Source organism: Alexandromys fortis, unplaced genomic scaffold, assembly GCF_014885135.2.
Source record: "Alexandromys fortis isolate MF-2015 unplaced genomic scaffold, M_Fortis_MF-2015_v1.1 scaffold_462, whole genome shotgun sequence".
NCBI classification, from domain to species: domain Eukaryota; kingdom Metazoa; phylum Chordata; class Mammalia; order Rodentia; family Cricetidae; genus Alexandromys; species Alexandromys fortis.
In genome coordinates, this window is record NW_026068338.1 from 66,767 (window position 1) to 80,013 (window position 13,247).

General features: G+C 41.2%; 1 protein-coding gene across 5 annotated transcripts in view; it reads right to left on the reverse strand.

Annotated features, from left to right (window-relative positions):
- Positions 1-282: 282 nt before the first annotated feature.
- The window catches only part of Rint1 (RAD50 interactor 1), a 36,429-nt gene continuing 23,464 nt past the window's right edge, over positions 283-13,247 (reverse strand). For 4 of the 5 annotated variants that reach the window (XM_050132878.1, XM_050132875.1, XM_050132877.1 and 1 more), the window contains 5 exons: positions 11,461-11,660; positions 6,563-6,777; positions 5,716-5,896; positions 5,524-5,642; positions 283-2,823 (listed from right to left, as the gene is read on the reverse strand). In XM_050132878.1, coding sequence (XP_049988835.1) covers positions 2,631-2,823; positions 5,524-5,642; positions 5,716-5,896; positions 6,563-6,777; positions 11,461-11,660 — 908 coding nt within the window. In that variant the 3' untranslated portion in view covers positions 283-2,630. Of the gene's footprint in view, positions 2,824-5,523; positions 5,643-5,715; positions 5,914-6,562; positions 6,778-11,460; positions 11,661-13,247 lie in introns of those variants that run through there. The other variant, XM_050132879.1, reaches the window with a different exon arrangement.

Consider the following 13,247-nt stretch of genomic DNA (forward strand, 5'->3'; position numbering starts at 1 on the left):
CTACTGGCAAGTTTCCATCTGGTGTCTATCTCCTTCGGTGGCTATATGGATTCTCCCTGACTCTGCCTTCTTTCTCCTAGCATTCAATTTAATTTTCACACCAACTCTACTCTGCCCTGCCTGTAGGCCAAAGCAGCTTTATTAGTTAATCAATGGTTCACAGCACACAGAGAGGAATCAATCCCACATCATCTCCCCTTTTCTATATAAATTAAAAGGTTTTAATTTTAACATAATAAATTTACATAGGAAAAAAACAACAAAACAGGTATCAAGCAAGAATTACAGTTACAATATTTATATTTATTTTATCTTTTATCACAACTAAGGAAAACAATGTATTCTTCAAATCCATCAAAGAATCCAGAAGGATAAAACATTACCTAAGTAAACAGGAAGTACATTGAAAGAAACTTCCCAAGCTCTACAATTGACAGAGAGAGACATCTCACTGACTGGTCTCCAGGTTTCCCGTGGTCTCCCCTTTTCTCTCTTTCCCTCTCCATCTCCCCTGGGGCCACCCAGGAGCACTGCACTAAACATGGGCAGCATTTATTTGGTCTGATTGGAATTATTTGTGTCGGCAGAGAGGCTCATCTTAAGAAAAACTAACACTATGACTATTTTTCCACTTGTTATAGTTTAAGTTCATACAAGAATTTCAACTATTTGCAGAAAAACCAGGAGACTTTACTCAGAATCACGAAGTTAATAGAATGCTTCCTTTCTTTACTGATAACAGCATGTCAGTGTTTTCAAATGGTCTCCTCTAGCAGAGGTAGCATATCATTTGTGTAGTATAAAGGTCACGTCACAAATTTTCATTTCTTCTCATGCTCACTTTTGCAGCCTTAACACACTTGGGTCTGTGTGCTGCAGGTGAACTTTTCAATGATAAGGAGCATCTAATAACTGGACAAAGTGTAAGCTTTTTCATATTTTAGTAACATGGTATGATTCTGAACACAACTGCACACAAAGTACCACTTACCCTTTCTTGTTTAGTGTGTGGGTGTGTGAGTATGTGTGTGCATATGTCTGTGTGTGTAGTGTGTGTAATATGTGTGCATGCATAGCCATAGCACACATGTAGAGGTCAGAGCAATCTCAGGTGTCAGTTCTCACCTCCTACACTCTGTCGCTTGCTGCAGCACTGTGAACCCTGGCTGGCCAGTCCACAACTTATAGGCTTCTCCATCTCCACCTCACATCTTACTGTAGAAGCAGCGTTCACCCTAGTGTGAGCAGCTTTACATGGGTTCTGAGGATTCAAACTCAGGTAGGTCCTCACACATGCACAGCAAGCACCTTACCTGCCAAGCCATCTTAGTTTTGAGTGAAATATTTCACTCCCTTTAACTTCCAAGTAGTTACAAAGTGAACACAAGGAAAACTCACCCTGGGTAAGGAGAGGGGTAATGATAGGCAGCTTAATTTTTGTCTCAACAGGAAACTGCATCACTGTGGGGTATGTTGGAACACACCTTTACTCCCAGCACACAGATCTCTGTGAGCTCGAGGGAAGCCTATATCTTAATATAGTGAGTTCCAGGACGGGCGTGGGTATGTAGACACCCATGGAGGCCCAAAAAATGTGAGCATATTTTAACCTTGACCAAAGGTCAGAGAGGTGGAACTTACCTCTTGTTCCTTCAAGATTATTGTGTTTCTACTTCAAACAAAGCTCCCACCTAGATTTAGGCCAGAGTTCTGCTCTCTCAAGGTTATTGTCAACAGGTGTGGCTAATAGTTACGAGATGGTTTACACTTGTAATGCCTGTCTAGGGGAGGCAGAGACAGAAGAACCCTGGGCCTGCCCAAAGTCCCAGTGAGAGACCCTGTCTCCAAAACAAGGTGGACATCTTGGGGAACAACACCCAAGATTGACCTCTGACCTCCACAGGCGCACACACACCTATATATCCCACACATGAGCAAATAGACACACACATGCTCATGAACACACACACACAAATACAACAAATACTTTAATTGAAAGACATGAGAATTGAAAATTAGGAACAACTATAGCTTAACCACCATCTCATAAAACTGTTGTGTTGTTGGTTTGGGGGTGGTGTGGTTTGTTTGTTTTGTTTTTCTCTGGTGAGACAGAATCTATGCTGCCCAGGCGAGTCTTAAACACACAGTGATCCTCCTGAGATTATAGGTGTCTTCTCCCACTCCCAACGCACTGTGCATTTCTCATATAAACATAGTAAAATCCCAACTGGGTACAGGAACCTCAATTGTCAACATACATCCGTAACTTAGTATTTCTACAATGTACTGGGGGTGTTCAGCTTTCTACAATAGTTCCCCTTGATTAGCAAAGTGGAGGTTAGTTATGGCTGGCCTTTGCGCCCACGCTGTCTTCAGATGTCTGCATGCCTATCCGTAATCCTAATTTGTAATTACTCTGCTTCTTATAGCTGAGTTTTCTGTTCTTTGTTTTCTTAGGAGCAGGAGGACGGAGGAAGCATGTTCATTGCTTTGGTGACAGCATAACTCAAGATAATAAATGATTCTACCAAGTTTTCATTTGTCCAGTTTCAGTAATTCAGAACTTTTAGCAGATAACTTCAATCCAACTATTTTCTTTGTTAAATAGCCCTTTTCTTAAAGATACATTATTTTCCAGTGTTAGGCCAGTTTGTCCTCAAATTGAGCAAAATCTCAACATCTTGCTGAGCCAGTTTGTAAATTCCAACTTCATTTAAGGCTGCTGTGGCAGGAACGTGCTCGGAAGCTGACTGCAGGACATCTTTCAGGAGTAATGCAGAACCAATGTTCAAATTCAGAACAATGCAGGCTTCTTTTACACTGTTTAGGAAGACAAAAAAGAAGGGAAGGACAGATTCTCTATTGCACCATCCTTAGGCTGACAATCACCATTGGAGAATCTACCTATGGACTTACTACTTAGTTCTTTAAATATGCTGGGACTACACAAAGTGTACAGGGTTAACAGATTATTCGTTTGTCTTAGTAAACTGATGTTAACAGATTATTAAATATAGCAATGATTTTAGGTAGAATTAGGACATAGGGAAAAAAGAAAAGGAATAAAAATGAACATGCCAAAAAGCAAAACAAATCAAAAACATAAAACAGGTTGGAGATGTTGGCATACTTTTAATCCCAGCACTCAGGAAACCAAAGTGGAAGTATCTCTTCTTCTACTAGGACAGTCTGGTCTACACTGTGAGCTCCAGGGTAGCCAAGGCTACACAGAGAGACTTTGTTTCAGAAAACCAAAACCACAACAGAAATAGAAAGGCTGTGTAAAATGGCTCATGGGTAAAGTGCCTGCTTGGCAAGCTTTGTGACCTGAGTTCAATTCTTGGGTTTTGCATGGTAGGAGAGAACTATTTCCCACAAGTTGTCATCTGACCTCCAAATTTAAAATAATAATTTTTAATAATTTAAAATAATAAAATTTAAATAATAATAAAAATCAGCTGAGCAGTGGTAGTGCACGCCTTTAATCCCAGCACTCAGGAGGCAGAGGCAGGAGGATTTCTGTGACTTCGAGGTCAGCCTGGTCTACAAAGTTAGTTTTAGGGCATCCAAGGCTATACAAAGAAACCTTGTCTTGACAAACACAGTATGTACTCACTCATAAGTGGGTATTAGAGGTAAAGCAAAGAACCAGCCTATAGTCCATGACCCCAGAGAACCTAGGTAACAAGGAGAACCCTGAGAGACGTACATGGATCCCCCTAGGAATGGGAAATAGATAAAATCTCCTAGAAAATTGGGAGCATGGGGGGAGGGGAACAGGAAAGGAAGAGGACAGGAGAAGGGGAGGGAGGAGGAGAACTTGAGGGAATGGGATGGCCAAGATGTGGGAAGGACAGAGAGGGAGAGCAAGGAAAGAGATCTCTTGATTGAAGGAGCCATTACAGGGCTAGTGTGAATCCTGACACCAGGGAAATTCCCAGGATTCCATAAGGATGACCCCAGCTAAGACCCTAAGCAATAGTGGAGAGGGTGCCTGAACTGGCCTTCCCCTGTAATCAGATTGATGTACTGGGCTTAGCTCCTGAAGTACAGTCAGAGAGGGAGGAGTCAAAGGGATCAAGACCACGATGGGGATACCAACAGAACACCTGACCTGAGCTAGCGGAAGCTCACTGGCTCTGTACTGATGGGGGAGGAGGGACCTGCATAAGACCAAACTAGGCACTCTGAATGTGGCTTGAGAAGTCTACGGGGCCACTGGCAGTGGGACCAGGATTTATCCCTAGTGTTTGAAAGGGGTTTTTTGGAGCCCATTCTTTTTGGAGGGATACCTTGCTCAGCATAGATATAGGGGAAGGGCCTTGGTCCTGCCTCAGAGTGATGTGCCAGACTTTGTTGACTCCCATAAGAAGCCTTACCCTCTCTAAGGAGTAAAGAGGGGCGGTGGGGAGAGGATGTAGAAAAAGTGGGAAGAGGGGAAGGAGTGGGAACTGGAATAGCTATGGAAAATGAGAAAAGATTGTTTAAAAAATTAAAATAAAAAAGAAACTCTTGTCTTGAAAAAAAATAAAAATAATAATAATAAACAGGCACTGGAGATTTACTGTACTAGGTAGAGTGTGGGAGAGAACCTGGGGGTGTGGAGGGTGCGTACCTGCATTCACAACACTCAGAAGAGGGAGACAGGAGGATCAGAAGCTAAGGGGCACCCTCTGCTACTACATACTAATTCATGGCCAGCCTGGAATACCTGAAACCCCACTTCAAAAAAAGGAAAGCAAACCAGAAGCAACCGTAGCTTCCTGAAATAAACAAGCATAAGCTTTTATATTGCAAAGGAATGTTTCCAAATTGTACAACCCCTATACATAATGTAAATTTTAAATCAACAAAATTTTTACTAGATTCTTAGTAATTGTTCTCATGTTTTAACTATACCTAGAAGTAAAACTAATATTAAATTTATAAGAAAACTCATTTTCCTCTGGTCTAGGCTACTGTTAGGCACTAAACGTAGCTGTGATTTCTTATTTTCTGCAGATGGTAGATTTATATCTGAATTCATTTTCTATTTACTCTCCCAGTAATAAGCAAATAGCAGTGAACTAGATGCTAGGTAGCAAGTACAACATGTAATTTCTGAGGATGTGAATAACACGCATTATTTTGGTTTCCCTATTGTGTTTTGAAAATAAAATAGATACCCAATGGATGTTTTCAGGCTTTAATTTATTTTTTATATATTTTTTAAATTTTATGTGCCTGTTTTGCCTGTATGTGTCTATGCACCTTGTATGTGCCTGGTGCCTGTGGAGGCCAGAAGACAGTGTCAGAACTGGAGCTATGGACAGCTGTAGCCACTATGTAAGTGCTGAGAACCAAACCCCAGTCCTCTACAAGAGCATCAAGTGCTCTTAACTTATGAGCTATCTCTCCAGCTCCAGATTTTAATTGATATTACTGCAACCAATATCAATAAAACTCTGAAATTGTTAAAAAAGAAGCCAACTCCTTTAACAAGTGGATACACCAATATTTACGATAAGTCATCAGGCTTACTGTTTAAAGTAGTTTTCTGGTCTCTTGCAATAGTGAGAAAACAAAGGGAAAAGATTCCGTGTCATATCGAACTGTAACTGGGCTGCTCCTCCTTCGTTGAAATGATTAGCAAGGATTATCTGAAACAAAGAGCAATACATATAACGACAGCCTTCATCAGCACAGCCAGCCCCCCAGCACCCACTGGCTTACCTCCTGATAGATGTATGTATCCAGCTTCTCTACAAGTATCTGCCAGAAAATTCGGAATAAGGAGAAACAAAGCTGCTGCTCCAGCTGAAGCAGATGATCTCGCAAGGTCAGCAAGAGTGGGCAGGCTGAGCTGGACAGGGACATCACTGCCTGTTCAGACTGAGACGGCAGGGACAGCCATCTAAGAAAACAAATAACCTTCACCAGAAGGACACTTATCAATCACTCTGTATCCTTAAGGTTTCAACAAATCACTTTAAATTCAAGATGTACTATTTGGGGGGAATTCTAGAGTTTAAAAGAAAAAAAGTAATGTCTAATATTAAAGGCCCTCCCAGAAATAAATGTATCTACTTATATTTTAACTTTTAATCATTTAATATTTCCTTGAAAATACCCTAAATTCAATTGTTGTAAGCTAAAAAATTAAAGCGTATCTTTAGAATTAAAAAGACGCCAGTTAATCTTATGTTCTGATTTTAGCAAACAACTAATACTACTTCCAAATTGATGACAGTTCTCTGTGAGCAGGTACCATACTAGGGCTTAAAGGCAGGAGAATACATTGTAAGACACATACACAGGGCATTTTACTCTGTACACCGAGCTAGTCAACCCCAGATCATGTGAAATCCACATTATCACTTGTTTATTTCTGAGTAAATTTCAAAAGAATAGATTTTAGAAAGATTTACATCAAAACCAAAGTTTGGACCCACCATATACAAAACCCCAAGTTCAATCTCCACATATGGGAGCAGGGGTTCCACAAAAGCTATGATCCATGGCATCCATGCCACCTTCGACTCTGACCAGCTCGTGTAAGAGTGACTGACACAGGACATACCTTTCCTTCTTATACAACTTTGCGGCATCTTTCACTTCTCTAAAAACGTGGTCCACTTGGCGAGTCAACATATCAAGCTTTAAACGCTCCAAGAGATTAATCATGTCATCGAAGACAGAGCTCTCCATGGAGGCCAGCTGTCCCAGCTGCAGCTTACTGAGGGCGTTATTCTCTGCAAAGACCTCCAGCGCTGCCTGCTGAAGCTGCAGGAAGAACTGAAAGCACGCATCTATTAGGATACGCATTACCATGGTGCTGGACATCCTGAGATAGAATTCTACATCATACAATTTCCTTATTTAAGGTGTGCAGTCCAGTTCCAGAGATGGCTCCATCGGTAAAGTCACTTGCTGCCAAGCCTGGTGTCCTGAGTTCAAGATGGAAGCACTTTTCACAGAAAAATGGGCACACTATTGTTCTCCGCAACATTATACATAATAGACACAAAATGGAAACAATCCAAACATCCAGCCGCTAGAGAATGCATAAAAGGTAGTATGTCTTTGCCTGTCTGGAAGAGTGGAACTGCTGGATTTATAACTCCATCTTCCACCACCTGCCGTATGCAGAGGGTTAAAGCTCTCTACGTGCACACTGGAAGAGTTTTGTGGAGGTTTGTTGTTTGGGTTTTGTTTTGTTTTTGGCATATGTGAGAGTTTTGTTTGTTTTCTTTTTCTTTTTTGCACTGTTTTAAGACTGGAATTTGCTATGTAGTTCAGGCTGGTCTCAAAATAGTAGTCCAGTGTATCTTCAAACTCATAATCACCCTGCCTCAGTCTCCTAAGCATTTGGTTAAAAGTGTTACTGTGGTACTTGTAGTCTTAGCTGGCTCAAAACTCTGTGCAGATGAAGCTGGCCTTGAAGGTGTGGTCCCCATTGCTAAAATGAAAGGGGTGTGCCTCCCCTGACAGTTTCTTTTTCTCACTACAGTGGCTTTTATTTGTAAATTTGTATTTCCTGGTCGTGATCATACTCCAAATACTTATGAAGGTTGTCATAAACCTGGAATTATAACAGTCAGAGAACTAAAATGTCATTTTTTTTCAGTACTAGCCCAAGAGCCTCCTAGGCCACATGTCCAAAGTCTGAAACCAGAGATGAACTGTGGAGAAGGCATGCCTAATGTAATGAGCACATTTACACAAATCCTTCACTTACCCCTCCCCAACGCCCACACTTAGGACAGTTGGAACTGAAAGGAAATTTCTGAATGCTTGGATATTTCAGGCTTGGCAAAACCCAACAACAGATGGTTATCAACAGACAATCAGAAACAGACGGAAGGCGAACTGTCTTTTTTTTTCTGGTTATGGAACTATACAACACAAAAACTATGATGACATTTACTTAAAGCATTTAAAGTCTGAAGCACTGTGAAAATAATTGAAGGACTTTCGAAGGGAAGATAAAATCAGCACCATAAAATCCAGAATCCATTCATACTTAAGAGTCAACTCTTAAATTTTGTTCTTCTCTTGCTCCGAGAAACAATATTTTAATTTTCTTTAGGTAAAGATGGTAGCCAAACCATCTTCATTAGCAGACAGTGGCACCAAATAGCTGTGATGTTCTACAAAGAATTTCATTGATACTAAAAATCTGTTCCCGAATGAGTTTCTCACTGGATCATCTAGCATAAGAATGACAATTTCCTTCATGCTTTGAAAAGTCTTAGCAGCAAGTGGATCAGTGTGGGAGCTGAATATGAAGTGCTGACTGGAAGTAGAACACGACACAGAGGCGCAAAATGAACAGATAATGCTGACTGACGTTATAAAAATAAATGCATTAATCACTGCACTCTGCATTATATTCATTTCCTTGCTCCAGCAAATGACATCATGTACATATATTTCAGTTAACTCTGTGTGTGTGTGTGTGTGTGTGTGTGTGTGTGTGTGTGATGGTGCTTGAAACTGAACCAACAGTCTTATACATGCCGGGCAAGTACTCTACTACCACTAAACTACACTCCCGTCCTTCAGTTAACTTGTTTTGTTTTTGGTGGAGCTGGAGACTGAACCTAGAGCTTTGTGTGTTGCTAGAAAAGAACCCTACCAACTGAGCTACATTCTCAACATGATGTAAAAACTTCTACTTTGTTCTCCTTTGTGCAAGAGATTGAATCTAGGGCTTCATTTTTACTAAGCAAGGACTCTGCCACTGAACAAAATCCCAACCTCAACTTTATAATTTTTTTTTTTTTTTTTTTGGTTTTTCGAGACAGGGTTTCTCTGTAGCTTTGGTGCCTGTCCTGGAACTAGCTCTTGTAGACCAGGCTGGCCTCGAACTCCCAGAGATCCGCCTGCCTCTGCCTCCCGAGTGCTGGGATTAAAGGCGTGTGCCACCACCGCCCTGCTCAACTTTATAATTTTTAATTCCCCTCTACATACTGTATTTTTAAAGCAGTATTTTTAAAATATACACACACTATATTTTTAATTTAGGGGTGTTTGTCTACTTTGCTTTTATGATAATATATAACAGTTTATATTTATAATGTACCTATCTGTTCATCATAGTTTTTATGCTTTAGTGTATTTTGCCATCATATGCCTATCTAAGGTCCTTATGAATGGTTTCTGTCAGGAAATGCACTGTATGAAGCAAACATTATAAAGCCAAATACATAGCTGTACCTTCATAAATGTTCTTAAAACACCGAATCCTAGCTGGACAGCACTCTTGCCTAAGAAGTTAGCCTGGAAGGCCCTCTGAAATCACTTTAGTACTGTATCTAAAATATCTAAAGAAATTAACCAATATTGAGACTATATATAAAGGCTTTCTTTTTTGAGGCAGGATTTCAGGTACCTTAGGCTGACCTTGAACTTCCTGTGTAGCTGAGGATAACCTAGAACTTCTGACCTTCCTCCACCTCCCATGGGATTGCAGACTTCTCCACGTGCCCAGTTTATGCTGTGTGGGATCAAACCCAGGACTTACGCATGGGGGTAATGATTCCACCAACTGAGCCACAGCCCCAGTCTCTAAAGGCATATTCAAATGAAGTACATACCAGAAAATCTGGTTACCTTCACTTAGCTAATAGTTAATATATGTTGCTTAGATTAATAACAAGATTAAAACTTAAATCTATGAACATATACCATAGTGATTTGAATGAGTGTGACCTCTATAAGCTCATATATTTGAATGTTTAGACCAGGGAACAGAACTGTTTGAAAGGATTAGAATAATTAGGAGGTGTAGCTTTCTCGGAGTAGGTGTGGCCTTGTTGGAGAAGGTGGGCTCTGAGATTTCAAAAGCCCATGCTAGGCCCAATGTCTGTCTGGTCTGTTTGCGCTCTCTCTCTCTCTCTCTCTCTCTCTCTCTCTCTCTCTCTCTCTCTCTCTCTCCCCCCTCCCTCTCTCTCTCCTCCCTCCCTCTCTCCCTCCTCCCTCCCTTCCTCTCTCTCTCCCCCCCCTCCCTCTCTCCCTCCTCCCTCCCTTCCTCTCTCTCACCTCTCCCCTCTCCTCTACTCTCTGCCTGTGAATCAAGATGTAGCTCTCAGTTACTGCTCCAGTGCCAACCTGCATGCTGCCATGATCCCTGCCATGATAATGGATTAAACACACACACACTTTTCTCTCACAGATACATACTAAAATATTAATAATTAAATATAATATCTGAGGTAAACTTAAAATAATCAAGTTGGTTGGGGCAGGGAGAAGTGATAACAACAGAAAGGTGGTGTGAGAAGCACAGCAAGCGTCTGGAATTGAGAGCACTCACTGCTCTTTCAGAGGATCCAGGTTCAGTGGTCAGCACCAACATGATGACTTACAATCCTCTGTAACTCCAGTATGGGGGTGTTCTAGCCTCTGTGGGCACTGCACATAGGTGGTTTACACACTTACATGCAGGCAAAACACTCAGACACATACCATTAAAAGAAAACCTTTAAAAAAAACAGTAAGAGTGACAGATACATAATGCACCCACCGGATAGGCCTGTGGACACTGACGTAGGCAGTTCCAGCCTTTGTGGTGGTCCTGGGTGCAGACTGAGCAAGCGATGGAGAGCAATCTAATAAGCAACACTCCTCCATGACTTCTGCACCAGCTGTCTCCATGTTCCTGCCCTGACTCCCTGGATGGCAGACGACAAGCTGCCTTTGGCCAGTCTTTTATCACAGCAATAGGAACCATAACTAAGAAATCTTACTTTGAAGATATTCAAAAGAGTCAAGCCCTGGACATTTTTTTCTTTGCAGTGTTGGGAAATGAAAACAGAACTTTCCACCATGTTCTGCCACTGAACTATACCATCAATTTAAATGTATTGGTTTGGGGATCATTATAAAATAAAGACTTTTCTGTGCTAGCATTTAGCATATTATTATTTTCAGAGTACAAAGTTGGAAGAAAAAAATGGTTCATGCTATATAGTTATTTATGGAAGTCTGTGTGTCTGTCTTCATTTTCTTTCTTTCCTTCCTTTTGTTTATTTCTGAAAGAAGTAACTCAGGCTGGCCTAGAACTCACTATATTATCAAAAATGACCTTGAGGCTCCTGATCCATATTCCCAAGTGCTGGGATTACAGGCTAACCTACCATGTCTGCCTGTTTTCTTCTTTTTGTCTTTTCTTTCTCTTAGTTTATGGTCCTAGGGATCAAACTCAAGATCTTGCTCAAGTTTGGTGGGCTCATATGCTCTAACTGAGCTATACCTCTAGCCCTCTTATGAGTAAAGTTATTAAATAATTAGTATTATTTAACTGTTTTAGATTTGATTGAGAAAAATCTTTACTGACATCTCCTAAATTTGGCATCATTATGCTTTTTGTCGAACATAATTTTTTTTGCTTGTAACAGAGTCAACATTTCAAAGGTTAAAGAAGATCAAGGTACAATATATTATTTATATAAACATAAAAGCATATTAACTCACAACATTGTCAGCCCAATCTGCCAGGACTGTGGAGATGTAGTTCACAGCGTTAAGAATTGCACAGTACCGGAAGTCAAGTGAAGCTCTGGTCTCTTCTTTCATGACCTGTGTTAATCGTATCCTAAAATCATCGACTAGATCTTTCTGTAACTCCAGGAACTGTAGCTTTCGGGAAGCTGTGGGAAGATTTTTATACCTGTCTGTGGAGAAAGTTAACAACACATGATGGGGTTTGGCACTGTCGTGACAGTTTTCCCTAAAATTCAACTCTGTTGCCTTTATGAAAAATCTCAAATGACCATTCCTAAACGCTTAAAGATTACAAGGGTATAACATGTGTCAGGGCTCATCCAACAGTATACTTAAAAATACTTAAAATCTAGATCTGTGTGTTTTACTACATATAAATCATGTCTCACTTGCAAAAAAGAAATTATGGGGTTTTTTGGTTTGGTTGGTTTTGTTTTTTTTTTTTTTTTTTGAGACAGAGTTTCTCTGTTCTGAAACTAGCTCTTGTAGACCAAGGTGGCCTCGAACTCACAGAGCCGCCTGCCTCTGCCTTCCGAATGCTGGGATTAAAGGTGTGTGTCACCACCAATCAGCACATATTATGTTTAAAAATAACTGTCCCTTAAGTTAGTAGCTCTGGTGAGCAGGACTTGAGACAGGGCTCATGTAGCCCAGGCTGGTCTCATATTCCCTACATGGCTAAGGATGACTTTGAATCCCTGATCCTTTAGCCTCTACCTCTAAAATCCTGGTATTTCAAATTAAAGGTATGTACCATCATATCTGGCTATCCTTTTCTTTTTCCAGTGTAATATTTTTATTGATTATTTGGGAATTTCACACAATGCACCCAAGGTCCACTTCCACCACCTTTGTAACCCCCCCCCCAAAAAAAAGAAGAAAAAATAAAACCACACAAGTCCAATTGTGTTGCTCATGCACTCACTGGAGCGTGGTCAAACTCGCAGTGGTCAGCCCCTTAAAGAAAATCCAGTCCTTCCTACCAGAAGTCCTACTCCTGCCATAAGTCATCAATTGTGGAAAAAAATACTTCAGCATCCTTATCAGAATTTTTAAGAGCTCTCTTTGATGGCTGGTTGTCTAGGCTGTTATTTTGTTGGGGATAGGGTAGGGTGTGATAGGTGCTTTCATATGCCTTCTATGGCTCTCAACTGTGTGTCTGCCAGCATTGATTCCGCTCCAAAAGCAGCTTCCTTGTCCTTTACAGTCAGTGGGAGCATGGACCATGGACATCAACATGGCCCCAGCCCACTTATATCAACAGGCACAGGTCACTTCTATCAACAAGGCCCCCAGCAGCTACATGGCCCACAGACATTAACATGGCTCCCAGCTGCAGCAGGACCACAGACCCCAACTTGACCCTCAGTGGCAGCACAGACCATAGATATCAACATGACCTCAGGTGGCAATACAGGCCACACACATCAACATAAAACACAGGTCTCCAGTGGCAACTAGGACCACAGACACTAACATGGCCTCTGCATTAGCACAGACTATGGACATACATCTGGCCTACCATGGTAGCATGGATCTCAGTCATCAACATGGCCTCCACCGGCAGCCCAGTCCACTGATATATACATGAACCTTAGGCTTCAATACAGCATGGGACCACAGCATAGACCACAGATGCCAACATAGCCTCTGGGGGCAGGATGGACCATGAAGATCTTAAATGGAATTCCGACCCAGAAAATGAATCATTCTTTACCCCCGACATCCTATTGTTGCTCAGAGCTAGAGGGATCTTG